The sequence below is a fragment of the Xiphophorus couchianus genome, chromosome 7 (genome assembly GCF_001444195.1).
Source record: "Xiphophorus couchianus chromosome 7, X_couchianus-1.0, whole genome shotgun sequence".
NCBI classification, from domain to species: domain Eukaryota; kingdom Metazoa; phylum Chordata; class Actinopteri; order Cyprinodontiformes; family Poeciliidae; genus Xiphophorus; species Xiphophorus couchianus.
This window is the reverse complement of record NC_040234.1, coordinates 27,404,573-27,421,625: the sequence shown is the minus strand read 5'-3', so window position 1 is coordinate 27,421,625 and position 17,053 is coordinate 27,404,573. Positions and strand designations below refer to the sequence as shown.

At 41.6% G+C, this 17,053-nt stretch overlaps 1 protein-coding gene across 2 annotated transcripts; it reads left to right on the top strand.

The window, feature by feature from the left end:
- The first annotated feature begins 1,040 nt into the window (after positions 1–1,040).
- Positions 1,041–15,684, top strand: traf7 (TNF receptor-associated factor 7). 2 transcript variants are annotated; one of them, XM_028023553.1, is made up of 22 exons: positions 1,041–1,259; positions 3,640–3,793; positions 4,059–4,110; positions 4,203–4,291; positions 4,414–4,530; positions 5,320–5,412; positions 7,055–7,088; positions 7,175–7,388; positions 7,474–7,608; positions 7,678–7,773; positions 7,854–7,975; positions 8,672–8,745; positions 9,222–9,270; positions 9,345–9,472; positions 9,582–9,664; positions 9,751–9,790; positions 9,872–9,988; positions 11,406–11,528; positions 12,716–12,835; positions 13,123–13,254; positions 13,405–13,524; positions 14,733–15,684. In XM_028023553.1, exons 2-22 carry the CDS (start codon positions 3,686–3,688, stop codon positions 14,745–14,747), a joined length of 2,061 nt encoding a protein of 686 aa, XP_027879354.1. In that variant the 5' UTR covers positions 1,041–1,259; positions 3,640–3,685; the 3' UTR covers positions 14,748–15,684. The 2 variants fall into 2 exon arrangements, with proteins under 2 accessions (XP_027879354.1, XP_027879353.1); XM_028023552.1 differs by having other exon boundaries at positions 1,042–1,259; positions 4,200–4,291.
- Positions 15,685–17,053: the final 1,369 nt, after the last annotated feature.

Below are 17,053 nucleotides of genomic sequence, written 5' to 3'. Positions count from 1 at the left end.
GCAGCAATCTGTAATACCCAAAAACGACAATAAAGTGTCTGCCGACAATAATAAAGCCATATAAGGTAAAATGAAAAACTGGTCCCTTAATCAGCCACACAACCGGGTACTTTCAGATGCTGCAGTAAAAAGCCACTGAAATGCATCCAGCAGCACAAATATCCAGGATCCAAATCCTGGCACGGCGCCAGCGCTCATCCAACCGAGATCCAACTGCTCACCACAATGGACCCGACTCTCGCAGCTTGCCGGGCTCACCCGGTACCTATAAACACCAATGAGCCCGACAATGCTGTGAAACGGAAGTGAAGATGGGGGGAAAACGGGGCGTTGATGTCTTCAAGGGCCCGAAACGGGTCCTTGAAGACATTTCATGTAAACACTGTTCTCAGGTAATAAACCACCCGGTTACACCGTCCACAGCCATCAGCATCGACAACAACTCTAAAGAAACCGTATAACATGAGTTACAACATTTCATCTCCTTTTAATACTAGTAATGTGTGTTCTAATTGAACCGAATGTATTCCATCCCTCGACTTCTCAGTCTTTGTATTGATTTTCCACATAAAGTCTCAAAAATACAGAGACATTTGTTTTTGAAACTTGGCAATATGAAAAAGATCGAGGGGTTAAGTGAAAAGTCTCATTTACGGTTAAAACAGTATTATTTATGCAGCAGCCGTCTTGGAAGTTCTACTCGAAAACTTGAGCCCGTTTCATTTCCGAGCATCTCTTGATATTTAGTTATTACAGTCCAACTGTTATTTCAAGTTTACATGACCAGAATTTGAGTTGAAACATAATTTATGTGTTATACTTGTACTTTCTCAATAAAATGTTTTTTTTCCCCTTATTTGGAATCAACAATACAAAACGTGTCCGTCCGTCCCGCTAGACGTAGAAGGTGATGCAGGCAGTCTCGTGATGGTTCGGTTTCTCCGGGAACCAATCAGCACTCGGCATCGAAAAGAAGACGTATATATTAGGAGAGGCTTCGCTTTGCTTTGGTTTGCGCAATTTCGACAGCCACCGAGTCCAGGCTCACCTCCTCATCCTGAACTATGGATAATGTAGTCCGACTGCAGCGCCGAGGCTACTCGTTGAGTGAAAGCGGCGAGCGTTCTACTACACCTCCCAGAGCACACCGCGGCATTCAGAGCTGGAGCTGCGCGTGAGGTAAAAAAAAAAAAAAAAAAAAGAGGAACGTTTCAGAATTCGCCTTCAGACTTGGAGCGTCGCTGCGGAAACAAATAATGGTGGGTTTTCACTGGGGTTTTTATTTTTACGAATACATATTAGAGAAAACGTTTTCATCTGACTAAAACGTGGCTGGTGTCACGGTGTCGTGGCTGACAGAGTTTGTCAAAGTCCGTCAGTAGCAGTGATTGCTAGTAAGGAAGAAATTAGCTTGCGTAAGCTAGCAAGCACATCTTAGCTTGTCAAGACGAGCAACTTTTAATCATTAGTGAAAAGTTAGTGGTCAGTGAAAACGCTTTACGTCGTGTTTTTTTAAAAAAAGACTTATCTGTTGCTAAACGCGTGTATATTCATGTGGCCTGAGCATTTAGCTGGAGAAGTTTGGTTGTGTTTCGCTTTGTTCCGCCCCCTTCCCCTTTATGGGAACCTCCAGGATTGTGACAATAACAGATTACAGATCTCGACTGCGGCCAGTTACAACAGGGGCAGATAGTCCGCATACCTTTCTGTACACATCAGCGGCTGTCTGGTTCGTCTGGGGGTCGCTGTCACCCCTTCCGTCCCTCCCACTGCCGCCTGTGTTTCTGTCTCTGCGCTCATCCAGCCCAGGAATGTAGGATCTGCACATGTCGGCCACTTTTCCTCACAAGACTCAGCCTCTGTCTTTTTTCCCCGTTGTTGTTGTTACAGAATCTTTATTATATTAAGAGTTGATGATGTTCATTTCTTTCAGGTTTTTGAGCGGGACAGCTCCTCTTTAATTTGCGTATTCTGAACATGTGTAGCCTAATTGGTTTATGCTGAAAGTTTGTTTGTTTTTTTGTTGAGAAGAACAAGATCAGGAAACAGTGAAGAAAGTAACATTTCAGGACGCAGAGGCGCTGGGGAAGTCCACCAGTGGCCCCACCGCGGTTTTAGGTTAAGAAATGTTAAAAGTTAGAAAAGTTGCACCAGCAGGTGTAAAAAAAACAAAAAACCAAAACATATCCAAGTTGGTGTTGTAATGGAAGTGAAACATTAGTGTACTTGTGCCAGTGAAGCCAGATCAGGCCTCATTACCCATCTGACAGTCCTGTTCATGGAGCTCATTGTACATAGTGTGTGTTTTCCTCTGTTTAAACATCAGTTCAGTTTAATAAAATTTGATTTTTCAGCTTTTGGCTGGACCTTTAGAGTATGACATAATCTATTGTAATGGGTGGCGGTAACGATATATATACCACGATGTGCTTTTGGTGTAAAACTTACCATAGCAGCGGGAAAAAAAACACTTACTTGTTAAATCTTAGTATTTCAGCTCTGTTTTTTTTGTTTTTTTAAATACATCTCACCATATTAGAACGATCAGTGATTACTTTTAAGCTTGGGCAATTAAACTGGGCTCTCTCTCTCCCAGATTCCTCTAAATCTATACTGAAATGCTGTTAGTGGTGTTGATGTTCGGGGCCCCAAAGTGAAATCCTTCTCAAGTCCCCATACAACCGTGGGCCGGCCTTGCATGATGAACCAGAGCCGCTGCACTGCGTAGGTCCCTGCTGGATGCGAGGGACAAACGGGGACATTTACTTTATGTGGCATTAGTTGGAGACCAAGCTTTTCCATTTGCTGACATTTGAGTTGTAATACGCACAGAGGCTGTTTGTTTTGGTTGCCTGGGTTTTATGGGATCAGTTTTTCTGATCGCCAGCGGCTGAGATCTGCCTGTCTGGAGTGGAGCAGAAGTAGAGAAGGCATTTGATAGTTTGAGGCATTGTGGCGGCGCAAAAATACTGCGCGTTTTGTGACTACAGGGCGAGGGTGACATCTCCTGAACCACCAGCTTACCGAGGTTCACATACAAAAACTATATCAAGCTGCAACGCAGACACAGAGCCACGTGGTGCTCTGAGTACGTACTCGCCGAGTAAAAAAGATGTAAAAGCACACACCAGACAGGAGTCTTGACTCAGAAAGATATAGCATCCTCACGGCACGCTCAACCTGCACCTCTAAAAGCGTCACTATTTGCGTTTCACTGTTCAATGCATCAACTATAAACCCTGTCTTTCAGGAACGACTCCGATCCTCTGGTGTAGTGCGCAGTGGAACAGAGCGCAGTAAACACACTCGCAGTGAGGGGTTACTGGTGTATGAAAAAACTTGTTTAAAAAAAAAAAAACAAGCAACGCTTAGCCTGAGCTCAAACCTACACCCTTCAGTTAGCAATTTAAAGTTCACGACAGGACAATTAGAGTGAAATTGCCCCAAATCGGAATCAGCAAGTTGGGGGTTTTTTACAGATTGGTAATCGGCCAGAAAACTGCAATCGGTGCAGTTTGATACTGTTTGATCTTTTTTGTTTTTAGTTGCAGATGTTTCCCCCTGTGTCTGACGTGATTCCATTCCGTTCCTCCACCATTATTAACCTAACATGCTTCATTTTTTTCCTGCTTTTCCCAGCTGGCTGCCTGCGTTTCTGCCTTTGTGTGTGCGTGACGTCCGGGTTATGAGCAGCAGTAAAACGCCCCGCTACAGCCAGTACTCTGGAGGAGCCGCTGCCTCAACATCCATCTCCAGCAGCCCCTCCTCCCCCCCTGCAGACTCGGGTGTTGGGGTAAGATATAACCTGGGTTTGCTTTGGGGTGTAAATTTAAGAGAAGTGAACGAGAAAACCGGAACAGAGGTAACAATACCACAACGCAAAAAAAAGTCCATAAAATTACACGCAGCCTCAGAAAATGTTCTGCCTTCTTCCCAGATGTAAAACACTCAGAATATTAAATAGAAGAAAATAGTCTGAACAAAAGAGTTTTATATTTTCTGATGGAAGGTGATCATTGCTCTGTACCCATCCCGTCATTGTCTTGTTCATGTTGCAGAGCATGATGGAGGCGACCTTCGGCCCCACCTTTTCTTCCTCTGGAGCTAAAGGTAACACACCAAACGCCGCCTTTCCCGGACTCCCATTTCTGCCTCTTACTCCGAGCTCATGCGCTCAAACCGTGTTGACGTTATTTCAGCAGAGAGCTCCAGCACCTACAAGCAGCACAGGAGAACCCCGTCCTCCTCCAGCACTCTGACCTACTCCCCTCGCGACGACGACGACGGAATGGTAAACGGGTCACACCCTCCCAGAGCGGTTTCAGATCAGCTGGTGTCTGAGGTTGAAACCCTCCCCGCGTTTCACGTCGCAATACTGTATGTGACGGTTCACCTCTTTCTTCTCCTCTCTAGCCTCCCATTGGCACGCCTCGGCGGTCTGATTCAGCCATTTCCATTCGCTCGCTTCATTCCGAGTCCAACATGTCGCTGCGCTCCACGTTCTCTCTGCACGAAGAGGAGGAAGACACGGTGCGTCCTCACGCTGGAGCAAACAACCTTTCCGCTGAAAAACACCTTTGTAGCTAGTATTTTTTGTCTAGTTTCTAGTGCAAATGTCTTTGTGCATTTTTTAAAAGACAAAAATAAGTTACAAGGAACTTCTCAACAGGTTAAAGGTGCTGGTTTTCAGTCAAAAACTTTTGAATATTGGCAAAAAATTTCTAGTTTAACTGGCAGATTTTTTCACATTTTACGACGCAGTAATAGATCCACGCTTAGAAAAAAATAAGATTACGGGAATAAAGTCATATTACGACTTTATTTTTGTAATACTTTATTCTTGAAATGGAACTTTTTTCTCATATCATTTCGACTTGATTTTCATAATACTACTATGACTTTAATCTCATAATATTACAACTTTATTGTCATATAATTATGACTTTCTGCTCATACAACTTTATTCTTGTGCAAGTTTATTCTTGTAACTTTAGGACTTTATTTTTGTGATTTAGTTTTCAATGTTTTTTAAAAGATTTTTCTAACTAAGGCCCTAATATTCTGCATAACGTGTTTCTTCAATATTCAAAATGAACTGACTTTAAACAAGCTTCTTTATCTTGCTGAAAAGTTACTCGCAAGTTTTTGGTTTTTTTGTTTTGTTTTGTTTTATCATTTCAACTTCACCAAAATATTTGCACTAGAAACCAGTCCAAACTACGTGGTAAGATGTAGTGTTTTGCAGTGTATTTAGACATGTCGGGGGTCTGTCACTCGCTGCTGTCCCACATACACAAACCACGGTTTCTATGTGAACAGGAGCCGCAGGTGTTCGCCGAGCCGCCGTCTGTAAAGCTGTGCTGCCAGCTGTGCTGCAATGTTTTCAAGGATCCCGTCATCACAACATGCGGGGTGAGTTTAGCTTCTGCCTTTTCTGTGATTTTACTACGTTTTATAAAGAATCGCTAAATATAACACCACTAGAAAACCTCTCCACTACTGCATTAACTAATAGTTATCTTCTGTCCGCTGTAATTGAATAGTTCAATAAAAAGAAATGGGCAATTTTTCACTTGTCTTTCATTTTTTAACGCCGTTTGAGACTCTTCAGTAACCCGTCTTTACTCTCTTTGAAACATGACTTTATTTATTTTTTTCATTTATAGATTGACTTTGTTCCTTTGATTCATATTAAATCACGTTGTTTTTGTTCTGTACTAAATGCACCTGGCAGAAATATTCAGCCATTTTCACAATTTGTCAGATTACAACCAACTTCATGCTTGGCTTATTCAGATTTAATTTGCGAAACCAATAGAAACTAAAAGGCAAATAATACATTGTTTGAAATGACTTCCACCCTAAATAAAGTGTGGCATATAAGTTCATCCCCCTTTACTCAGACACCCCTAAACGTTAACGCTTTCAGGGATTCCTCATTAGCTGAAGAAAGCTGATCAGAAATCAAACAGGAAGTCCTGGTTGCAGGTTGAGACGAGACGTTTAGGGAGCGCAGCAGGCGTGGGAAAGAACGACCTCAGGTCACATGAAACCAGGAGGGAACTTATTGGCCTAGATGTGAGACGCAGCGTGTGGTGGAAAACTAACAGCGAACATCACTCTGCACAAACGAGGTCAAATACTGTGGTGGAGGTATCATGCTGTGGGCCACCTTTCTTCAGCAGGGAGAGGGAAGCTGGTCATTGTGTTTTAGAGGATGGATGGATGGAGCTGCAAGTGGAAACTATTTTACATAATTCTCCACAAATATCAGCAAGCCATGGAAAAAACATGCATCTTTTGCAGGAGTTTTATTTATTTTTTTCTTCTTCAAGTTTTTCCCTTTATTTTAAAACCTAAAAATGGATAAAATTGTGTTTTTTAAAAATCATAAAATTTTCTTTATAGTAAATATTTGTCTGAATTTCTAAGTTATCTTTTTCCAAAAGGTCGTCGTGGAACATTTGTGGCTCAGACTTGTAACTAAATATGAAGTCATTAAAAAAAGTAGAATAAATTCTTAAATGTAGTTAAATATGAACCTTTTTTTTAGCTCCTAAAAATCTAAAATGTTTGTGTTTCTTACTGTATGACCCCGTCTGACACTAAAGACAACCATCTTGAAATCTTCTTTTGATAGTAAGTGGTAATTTGAAAAAGCAAAACTTGTGGTTATTTATAATAAAATAAGTACAGTACATATCTTGTACTACAGGTTCACAAGTTGCAGTTTACTGGCCCATCACCGATCTTTTAAAAAAAATAATTTTGGCCGATACCAATTTAGTTTCTTTCAAAATGGAGCAACTTTTCTATGAAAGAAAAGTCGCTAAATATAGCAACAGAGTTGCTAATTAGGTAACAGTAAGGTGGCTATTGTTTGCTCATGTTCAGACATTTGCGGTGGTAGATAACTAACAGGGTTACATGTAAGTATCGGTTGATCTCCCAAATTGAGGAAAATCTGTGCTGATTTATCGATGCACCCCTAGTTTAGTGACAGCTGAGGTGGCAGAAAACATGTCAACTTTCCGTCTTTCTCCTCCCTCTGCAGCACACGTTCTGCAGACGCTGTGCTTTGACTTCAGGTGAGTCCTGAACCTATCGGCGTTTTTTTGTCTTTTACGAACTAGTTAGCCCACGCTGTTTTAACGCTGCCATCGTCCGGTCCCAGATAAGTGCCCCGTGGACGCTGCTAAGCTAACCGTCGTCGTGAACAACATCGCCGTCGCCGAGCAGATCGGCGAGCTGTTCATCCACTGTAAATACGGCTGCAGAGCGGTGACCAACGGCGCCGTGGCCCCGGCAGCCTCGGTGGCTGGTAAACCCGGGGCCCATGAGGTGGACCCCCTAGGCTGCCCCTTCACCATCAAACTGTCCTGTCGCAAGTACGCAACAAAAAACGTCTGGCAAAATGCTTGCCGTTAGGTTTAATATTCAACTTTCAGCGGCATTTTGAACTCTTGTGCGCAGAGAGCATGAAGCGAGTTGCGACTACCGGCCGGTGCGTTGCCCCAACAACCCCTCCTGTCCCCCTCTCCTCACCATGAACCTGGAGGCTCACCTCAAGGAGTGTGAGCACATCAAATGTCCGCACTCCAAATATGGGTGAGCGCCTTTACCTCTCCGTCCAGCGGGAATCCGATAAAGCACTTCAACGTGTCGTCTTCCCAACAGCTGCACGTTCATAGGCAACCAGGACACGTACGAAACCCACCTGGAGGTTTGCAAATTCGAGGGTCTGAAGGAGTTCCTGCAGCAGACGGACGACAGGTGAGCCCAACTCCAAACGTCGTGTCGCCTGAAAGGTTGTGGAGTAAGAGGTTTGAGCTTTTGTCTCGGTTCGCGTCTAGGTTCCATGAGATGCAGCTGGCTCTGTCTCAGAAGGACCAGGATATCGCTTTCCTGCGCTCCATGTTGGGGAAACTCTCCGAGAAGCTGGATCAGCTGGAGAAAAACCTGGAGCTCAAATTTGGTAGGAAGACGCGCACGTTAGCCAAGTTTACATTGACCACGAAATTGTGCAAATTGAAACGATGAAAATAAGTTTGCTTAATGGAAACTCTGCGATTTAGAAAACCCTCGCGTTTCTGGATACGTTTCTGGATAAGATGAGGTTTTTCAGATGCATCGAAATAGATGAATTTTGGAAAACAAGTTTTGCATCATACGAGTCGTGTAATCAACAGTCAGGTGTTGCTACTGACAGAAACGGTGAAGAGGATGACAGGAAGTGGTAGGAGAATGATGGTTTTTTGGGTTTTTTTGGACAATGTCCTGCTGGCTCCACCAGATCACAATAAGTTGTGACAGAGAGATGAGCGCTAGCACCATGGCAACTGTTCACATCTGACTCTGCCATGACATTTTAATTACTTATCACATGAACCAGCTTATTCATGTGACTTTAATTTCATTTCTTATTTCATGGAAACAAAGCAGTTGCAAAATCATGTTTGAGCATAGACAGAGATTTGTGGACATTTGTAATGAAAACGCAGCTAACGCTAACTTCTGATTCAGATGCAGCTTTTGTGCACACACACAACAAACACAAGCTGCATTCGAATGACATTCCTCTCAGAACTAATCAGGTCTGCTGTCCTAATTCCACTGTAGATGACAGGATGCTAAAGTGTTTAGATTTCCTGTGTTTCTCTGTGTTTTTAAGACATGTTGGATGAGAATCAGAGTAAACTCAGTGAGGACCTGATGGAATTTCGTAGAGATGCCTCCATGCTAAACGTAAGTCTAGGGATGATTTTCTGAACCATTTTTTATAAGTAAAGTTTTGTTTGTTTATATAAATGTAGCAGAAGCAAAGTGACAGAGAGAGCAGTCGCTACTACCCAGCTCTGATCAGTTTTATCGATTAATTTAATTCTATGCTTCAGAAGACTTAGTCTGTGGAAAATGTGGATTTTTTTTTCCTTTTTTTCAGTAATGTACTCTTTGGGCTTCTGTAGTTTAGAGTGACGTCTTCCCATCCAGAATCTATCGTCTTAATTTTAAGCTGCCCTAATTAGCACATTTAGCATGGCTAATAGCCAACTCTGTCTGCATTCCCTATAGAGTAAGAATACCTTTAGCTTAAATGTGAAATCTCCAAAAGACTCCTGATGTTTCCTGTCTCTACAACCAGACAGCGCTTAGGGAAAAAAAGATTTCTCTAAGCTTCTCAAGTCAAAGCAACGGGCTAAACGCTGACCGTCTCTCCTCAGGACGAGCTGTCTCACATCAACGCCAGGCTCAACATGGGAATCCTGGGCTGTAAGAATCCGCCTCCTTACACTTTAGCTCACCTTCCAAAGACAAACACAAACCCAGCGTGTCCCGTCTCCTAGCTTACGACCCGCAGCAGATCTTCAAGTGTAAGGGGACGTTCGTGGGCCACCAGGGTCCGGTCTGGTGTCTCTGTGTCTACTCCACCGGCGACCTGCTTTTTTCTGGCTCTTCTGATAAAACCATTAAGGTAGAAAATCCCACTTCAATCAAACTAAACCTCTATATTTATTCATACAGAGGTTGATTTTTTAAATTTTTTTATTATAAAAATCATGCACTATTTCCTGTCTGTTAAGGTGTGGGACACCTGCACTACTTATAAGTGTCAGAAAACCCTGGAAGGCCATGATGGCATCGTGCTGGCCCTGTGCATTCAGGGGTAATGCAACACACACACCATTCTGTTCCTTTAGCAGCTCCATCATCTTTGGAACAATGTGACATGCTGTGTTTTTGTCGCCACAGTAACAAGCTGTACAGTGGATCTGCTGATTGCACCATCATAGTAAGAATCACTCACCTGCAGCATCAGACGCTATCCCGGCCTGCAGGAACTAAGAGTGTGTTGCGTTCACTTGTCACGTAGGTGTGGGACATCCCGACCCTGCAGAAGGTCAACACCATCCGTGCCCATGACAACCCCGTGTGCACGCTGGTCTCCTCCCACAACGTGTTGTTCAGCGGCTCCCTCAAGGCCATAAAGGTACAGAAACCGTCTCTGTTCATCCCACATGGGTTTAGTTACCGAGTTACTGACATGTTGGCTGGAAAACGGGATGTTTGTAGATGGAAAAAAACAAAACAACAACTTCTTTTTGTCATCAGAGGGTCAAATTTAAAAGTGTGTGTACACCAGTTGAACTTTTCCACATTTTCTCATGTTACAACCACAACCTGCTATGTATTTTCTCCAAAAAAGTAAGTAGTTCACGATTGCAGACAAGTTGTACATGGATTACACTTTTTTCCTTTTCCGAATAAAAATCTGAAAAGTGTGACGAGCATTTAATATTTAGTAATTAATATTTGTGTTAAACCTCTTTTAAAGTTAAACCCCTAAATAAAACCCAGTTTGTACATTCTCAACATTATTTTTTATTACTAATTAGTAATAAAAGTAACAGATTTGCCCCCTTATTAAATTTTCTAAACGACATGCAAAATGCTTAATGTATTATGCAGCGATGGTGTCACAGGGAAGCTGGCGATATTAAGTAACGGGTTTGCAGAAAAATCAGCCCGGTTTTATTAGCTGATATTTACATGAGTAATCCACCATAACTACTTCCTTAAAAGTCTGAAAATGATCCAGTAGCCGCATCTTCGACCATAAAAGCACGTAAATTCAAATTCCAAAACTAAATTTGCTTGATGGAAGCAGGACAGTCTTGATTAAAAAAAAAACTCACGTTTTTCGATGAAAAGGTTTTGCACGAAGGTGAGGTGGTTTTGTCAAAACCCTGTTTTTTTTGTTTTTTTGTTCCTTTCTTTTTACATCTCGACATTTTTCATACAGCAGCAGAGCGCTTATCTGTAGGTCCTGGCCTCTTTGGACGATGTGCCGCCGACTCCACCAGAGCAACACACAGTTCATCTAAAGTTGACTTTATCATTGGAGAGTGTTGGATCTCTATCTCTTCTGCTCAATCACTGACTGCCATTTCACGCTGTTTCTCATTCAGCCATCAATATTAGTTTTGACCATATAAAGTAGAAGAACATTGTAGGCAGGTTTTCTGGTGACTAGGCTGAATGCAGGATATCTCTAGCCTTGACTTTTTGTTGTCATGGATACAAGACATGGGGCAGAGGGCCATTGTGTTGCTGCTCCTACTGAGGGACTTTCCTATGTTGCACAACTTCCTCCCCCCAGTCAGACTCGTTGCTCGGCGCGGTACGTGTCCACGCTCAGGTTCAGGCTCTGCGTGGTTGTGCTCTTAGGTCACTGTGTAATAGTTTCAATCCTCTGACTGCAGTTATTGGTGACTCATTCTAAACTCAGATTAAAAGGAGCAGTAAAAAGAGCAAAGCCTTTAAAGCTCGTTTCACAACAGTCTTTGCAGTTTGTTTGTTTTTTCCTTGTCTCTCATTGTTTGCGTTGTGTTTGATTGCGTCTCCAGGTGTGGGACATTGTTGGGACGGAGCTGAAGCTGAAGAAGGAGCTGACGGGGCTGAACCACTGGGTGAGGGCGCTGGTGGCGTCCCAGAACCACCTGTACAGCGGCTCATACCAGACCATCAAGGTACGCAGAAACACGTCCAGGTGACCTCATTAAACGTTACAGAAAATCAACTTTTCTTTTTTTTTTTAGCTTTACATCATGCGATAATGTCATTTCCTCATCAAAAACATGCCAGAAGTGTTACTTTGATTCTTTCATGCATGTTTGAGGAATCCTCTAATCTCCCGTGGCAACCATTCAGCTCTCCCTCGACTCGGCTCCTTCAGACTAGCCAGCAGTGATTAGCAAATGAGCTCATTATATGATTTACTTCTCAGTGAAACGCTGGTAAAAACATTATTAAAGGGTTAATAGAAGAGCCAAGTTGCGATGACTTCCTGAAGGCGGAGCTTCAGAAAGATCATCTGTTTCAATGAGGATTAAATGGCGGCAATAGAAAAACATCAGAAAGATATCATCAGCATTAAAGTATATTTTTTTATTATTATTATTTTGTTTCTAGGTTGACTTTTAAGAATAAATTTTGATATCTACTACCAACAATGTTGTTTCTTGTTGATATCATGTTAACATATGTAATCGTCGTCCACTGTTCATTTAAAAACGGGGCCAGTTAGACGTTTGGGTCTGTCGGTCTGCAGGGGGCGCTGCCTTCAGAGCAGCAGGCGGACGATCTGGAAATGTTTTGGTTGGCAGGTGGAGCCGCGTGGTTATGAGCCAGGGACGAGATCTGAGTGGGGTTTGGCTGTGGTTTTATTTTAGCTTCTGTCCATACAAGTAAAAATAAAAACATGAGATGTGTTTGTTTTGTTCTTTTTTTTTTTTTTTTTTTTTAAGTTGAAGCTTAAATGATTTCCAGGCCTGTTGGGGGAATAACCAGGCCAGTTTATTCTGTCCTTTAAAAGGAGACATGTGGACATGTTCAGCTCTGAGTGAGCTGGTACAGCTGGTGTTTTATTATTTATTTACTTCAAATAGGTTTTTAAAACAAAGAAAATAATTCACTTACCACTATTTTCCTATTTGAAAAGAATCAGAAAGAAGTGAGCACTTATTTAATCCTCCTTACCTTGATTTAATGACATGCGTCTCTGCCGTCCTGGAGGCTAAAAGAAATGTGTCCATCACTACTTAGTTGCGTTTTCCTTCCAGTAAAACAAACTCTAACTGGTTCAACTGGTCTTAGTTTTACTGGTTTGTTTCGGTGCTGCACTGGTGTGAGTTTTGGTCTAACTCTGTGTTTTCAGATCTGGGACATCCGCTCTCTGGAGTGTGTTCATGTGCTCCAGACCAGCGGGGGCAGCGTCTACTCCATCGCCGTCACCAACCACCACATCGTATGCGGCACCTATGAAAACCTCATCCATGTAAGGCTCACACACACACACACACACACACACACACACACACACACACACACACACACACACACACACACACACACTTAATGCTGTCTGTCTGGTTGATTAGAACCAACTTCAGTTTTCTGGCCGATCTCTAACCAGCCTGACCTGCTGATGCCGAGTTTGGCCAATCATCACTTTTCCATTTATTTACTTTTTGTCAGAAATGTTGCTAACTATAGCGACAAAGTGGCTAAGTTGGCGCCTGTTGGGTGACTGATGTTGTTGCTGATGGTGTGTGTCCGCTGCAGGTGTGGGACATTGAGTCTAAGGAGCAGGTCCGAACCTTGACCGGCCATGTTGGAACAGTCTACGCTCTGGCTGTCATCTCCACTCCGGACCAGACTAAAGTGTTCAGCGCCTCCTATGACCGCTCCCTCAGGGTGAGTCACACTCTGTCTGGGTGCGTGTGCGGTTGTGTGTGTGTGTGTGTTAGAGAAGTACACAGGGTGTGTTTTGACTATAACGCAGCCCGGCAGGTAGCTAAAGTGGAAGCCTGTGAAAACGCTCTGACTTGGCGGCTTGTGTTGCAGGTGTGGAGCATGGACAACATGATTTGTACCCAGACTCTGCTCAGACACCAGGGCAGTGTAACGGCACTGGCCGTCTCCAGGGGGCGCCTGTTCTCCGGAGCGGTGGACAGCACCGTTAAGGTAAAGCCAGTCGTCAGGCTGCCACAGAGCAACCCAGTCAGTAACCTCCTTTAACCTCTCTCTTTGTAAAAATAATCTGGAATTTGACGAACTCTGGAAGGCTGCGCTAGAGAATATTCACTAGTCTTCTGCCAATTCTAGACACTCAGTTTAAAATCATTCACAGGCTTCATTACTGCAAGGTGGAGTTACATCAAATTTTTCCTAACACATCCCCACTGTGTGACAAATGCCATATTGAAGAAGTCACACTTCTCCATTCTTACTCTTTGTGTACAAAATGAACCCCATTTGTGGTCTGGCATATTCAAAACTTTATCAGATATGTACCGTACAGAGTTGAAGCTGGACCCACCTCTGATTGTACTCAGAGTTTCTGTTCAGCTTTCTCAATTTAATCAATACCAACAACAATTATTATCTTATGCCTTTATCATAGGAAAAAAGCTAGTGTTGATGTTCTGGAAAAAATCAAAGGCTCTCTCAGCTGGAAAGAAAACGGTTCTCATTAGCAAATAACTTAAAGCGATTTGTATTGTCTTTATGTTTTATGTTCACATCAAAAGGAGGACAAATTTATATTGTTGTTTCAATTTTTACGTCTGATTCCTCAATAAAATTGACAACAAAATAATCTGGAATTTAAAGGTTTAGTGTTTATATTTTCCGACTTTATTCCCAATTCTATCGACTAAATGCCGTCTTTAGTTTTTCTCTTTTCTTTCTTTTTAACAAAAACTGAATTTTAAAAGTCTTCAATCTGATGCTTTGCTCTCAGCTAAACATTTTTTTGAAGGACATTTTTGCTTCCAGAGACTTCTTGATTCATTTTATTTGTTGTTTTTTGTTTTTTTTATTTCATTTTGGATTTTTAAAAAATGTCTTTCAATTTCAGGGTTAAATGTTCATTAGGATTTAACGTTTATTTTTCTTTCAGAATAAGTGCTTGCATTATTATGACATCATTACTTGGAAATGATCTCAAAACAACAATATTATCGTTTATTGCAATAACTACTGGGACAATTTATCGTCCAGTAAAATTTGTTATTGTGACAGGTCTAATCTTCACCTCATCAGACGTGTGTTCCAAAGATTCATAGTGAAATGATAAGAAACTGGCCAAAAAAGAAGCAGCTAATTTGTCTGGAAATGTTTGGAGTTTGGAACTGGACAGAGAAAAGTAACCAGTCGTGTCTCTGTCTCAGGTGTGGACATGCTGAACAAACCCTTTGGCTCTTAAGGCGTCCAGCAGACGATGCGCTCCAGTAACTTCTCCACAACGCTCCACCAACATCTCTAAGGACGACTCGCTCCCTCCACCGTATTCATCGCCAGGTCCGACCGGACCGGCTGCCTTACAGCCGCACCTAACCGGACAGAACGGAGCAGGAGGCGGACACCCCGCCCGCCACTTTCGGAGTTCTTCTACTGACGCCCGACGGTCAAAGACCGGTCTCACTCCAAAAATCAAACTTTTCCGTGGCTTTCGAAGATGTTGTGGTTTTTACTGTAAACGTTAAACTCGACCACTAAACACTGAAGTGGTCGGTTTCATCTTCAGCGCATTGTCTTTTTCTTTATGCGGCCTTTATAAAACAGCAACATGTTTAGCGTGAAGGATCTATTAGTGCCATGATTCAGCGCCTGTTCAGCTGAAAAGTTGGTCTTTGTTCATGCATGTGATGTGCCTGTCGAAGCGTAAAGGAGTTTTTTTTTTTTTTTTTTTTTAAATGAGTGCCATATATTAGAGTTGTATCAATGCGTCTTACACTCCTTTCTGTTCTCAAAGAATTATGAACAAACTTCAGAATAACACCACCAAAGTAGTTAACTGTAAATAACTTTAAAAAAAATAAATAAAACAAAGGCAGAGATGGACATTAATCTCAAGTCTTGATGTTTGAGGACCCATATTGGGTTGACAGTAATAAAGAATATGAAATACAGACTGTTGATATGATCATGCATATTACACGTTTTAGCTATAAAGTTTTGAAAGTGTTTTTATTTCAGCTTATATTGACTGTAGCTTTGGTACAGAAGAAGGAAAGAATGAGACAAAGTGTCTTCACTGAGCGGCTTCAGTGATTTCTTGTATACTTGTAATCATTTAAGGTCGACTTGATCACTGATCAATAAAACTGTTGTACTCTTCGACGGCCGCTGATTTGTTTGATTTAATGTGGATATAATTGACGGCTGGTTCCATTTAGTGTACGAACCTCACCTACGGCAAGCAGTTTAGGTAAATATCTGATTTTTAAAATTTTTTTTTACCAACCATCAGTATCACTTGCTGGCTTCAGCTTTTAATTGGTGCACATTTTAGGCTTTACTAGTTAACATGTCAGTTAAAAGTACAGTATTTTTTCCTCTATACTAGTTAGAGGTGCCAGTTAAGTTTTTGTAGTCACCATAGATAACTATAGAAGATATTCTCAAAAATCTTCACAGAGGAAACTAGTCAGCATTTTTGAGTTTTTTAATCAACTACTAGGGATTGTTGTGCATTACTAGTTAACTAGTGCACAATTTGCTGCACTACTTTAGCTATCCATGCTGAACATATTTGAGTTGTTTGCCAGTTTTTTCTTAAATGTTCAACATTTTAACCTCTAATGGTTAAAATCACTGTTGCTACGAATCTACTGACTATTTTAGTGACGACCAGTTGACTAGTTGGTAGAATTTGTCCTTTAACATACTAGGGTTCTTACAGTTAATTAGGTTACTGGTCTCTCCTTGTTGAATATTTGTGGGGGGGTTTGTTGATAATTCTCACTCCATAGTTTTCAGCTGCCTGCAGTCTGTAACTTTGCCACTAAGTCCTGAGCCTGGAACTGTCAATGCCAAAGGAAGAAAACTGGTTATTTTGGAGAACTTTTTGATACAGTTGCATATGGAAGCCTATTTCCACTTAAAAGAAAAAACAAAAGACCAACAGGAAGTCATAATTATGTGCCTAAAACCCATTTTGACATTCAGATAATGTCATAATTTTCAGACACAAACTCATGATTATGAGATACTGGCGAAAGCTTCTGAGAAACAGTGTGAACTTGTATCTTAACTAAGACTTTGAAAGCTGAAACTATGACCTTCAATGTCATAATTATAAATTTGAAAGTCAAAACTGACTTCTCAAAATTATGAATTAGAGTCTTTGTAATCATGTCTAAAACTCCTGGTGGACTTTTGTTTTTCTTTCATGTGTGAAATGGGTTTCCATACTTGCAGCTCCAATATTTTTCACTTTTTACTTTTCGTTTAGGAAAAACAAATCAGCACAACACCAAGCAGCAAATCATGGCTGTCTTAGCCTACTAATTATCTTAGTATATTGACTATAAAGGAAGTTGTACTTATTCTTGTAAAACAATCTATAAAATTAAGGATGTTGTATTTCAGATTTAGGAAATGACATCACCTTTATTCCAGTTACAAATCTTGCTAACCCTAAAACCCAGTGACCTAGCTAACCTCTGTTAGGAGTACAAGTAAATAAATAGTAAATAGTTCGGTATTA

Bases quoted from the DNA above. Each gene is read 5' to 3' on its own strand.
- traf7 (XM_028023552.1), top strand. From the start codon at position 3,686: ATGAGCAGCAGTAAAACGCCCCGCTACAGCCAGTACTCTGGAGGAGCC. The intron at 4,531-5,319 runs GTGCGTCCTCAC...CTATGTGAACAG, and splicing joins ACGAAGAGGAGGAAGACACG to GAGCCGCAGGTGTTCGCCGA. The intron at 9,271-9,344 runs GTAAGAATCCGC...CCCGTCTCCTAG, and splicing joins CAACATGGGAATCCTGGGCT to CTTACGACCCGCAGCAGATC.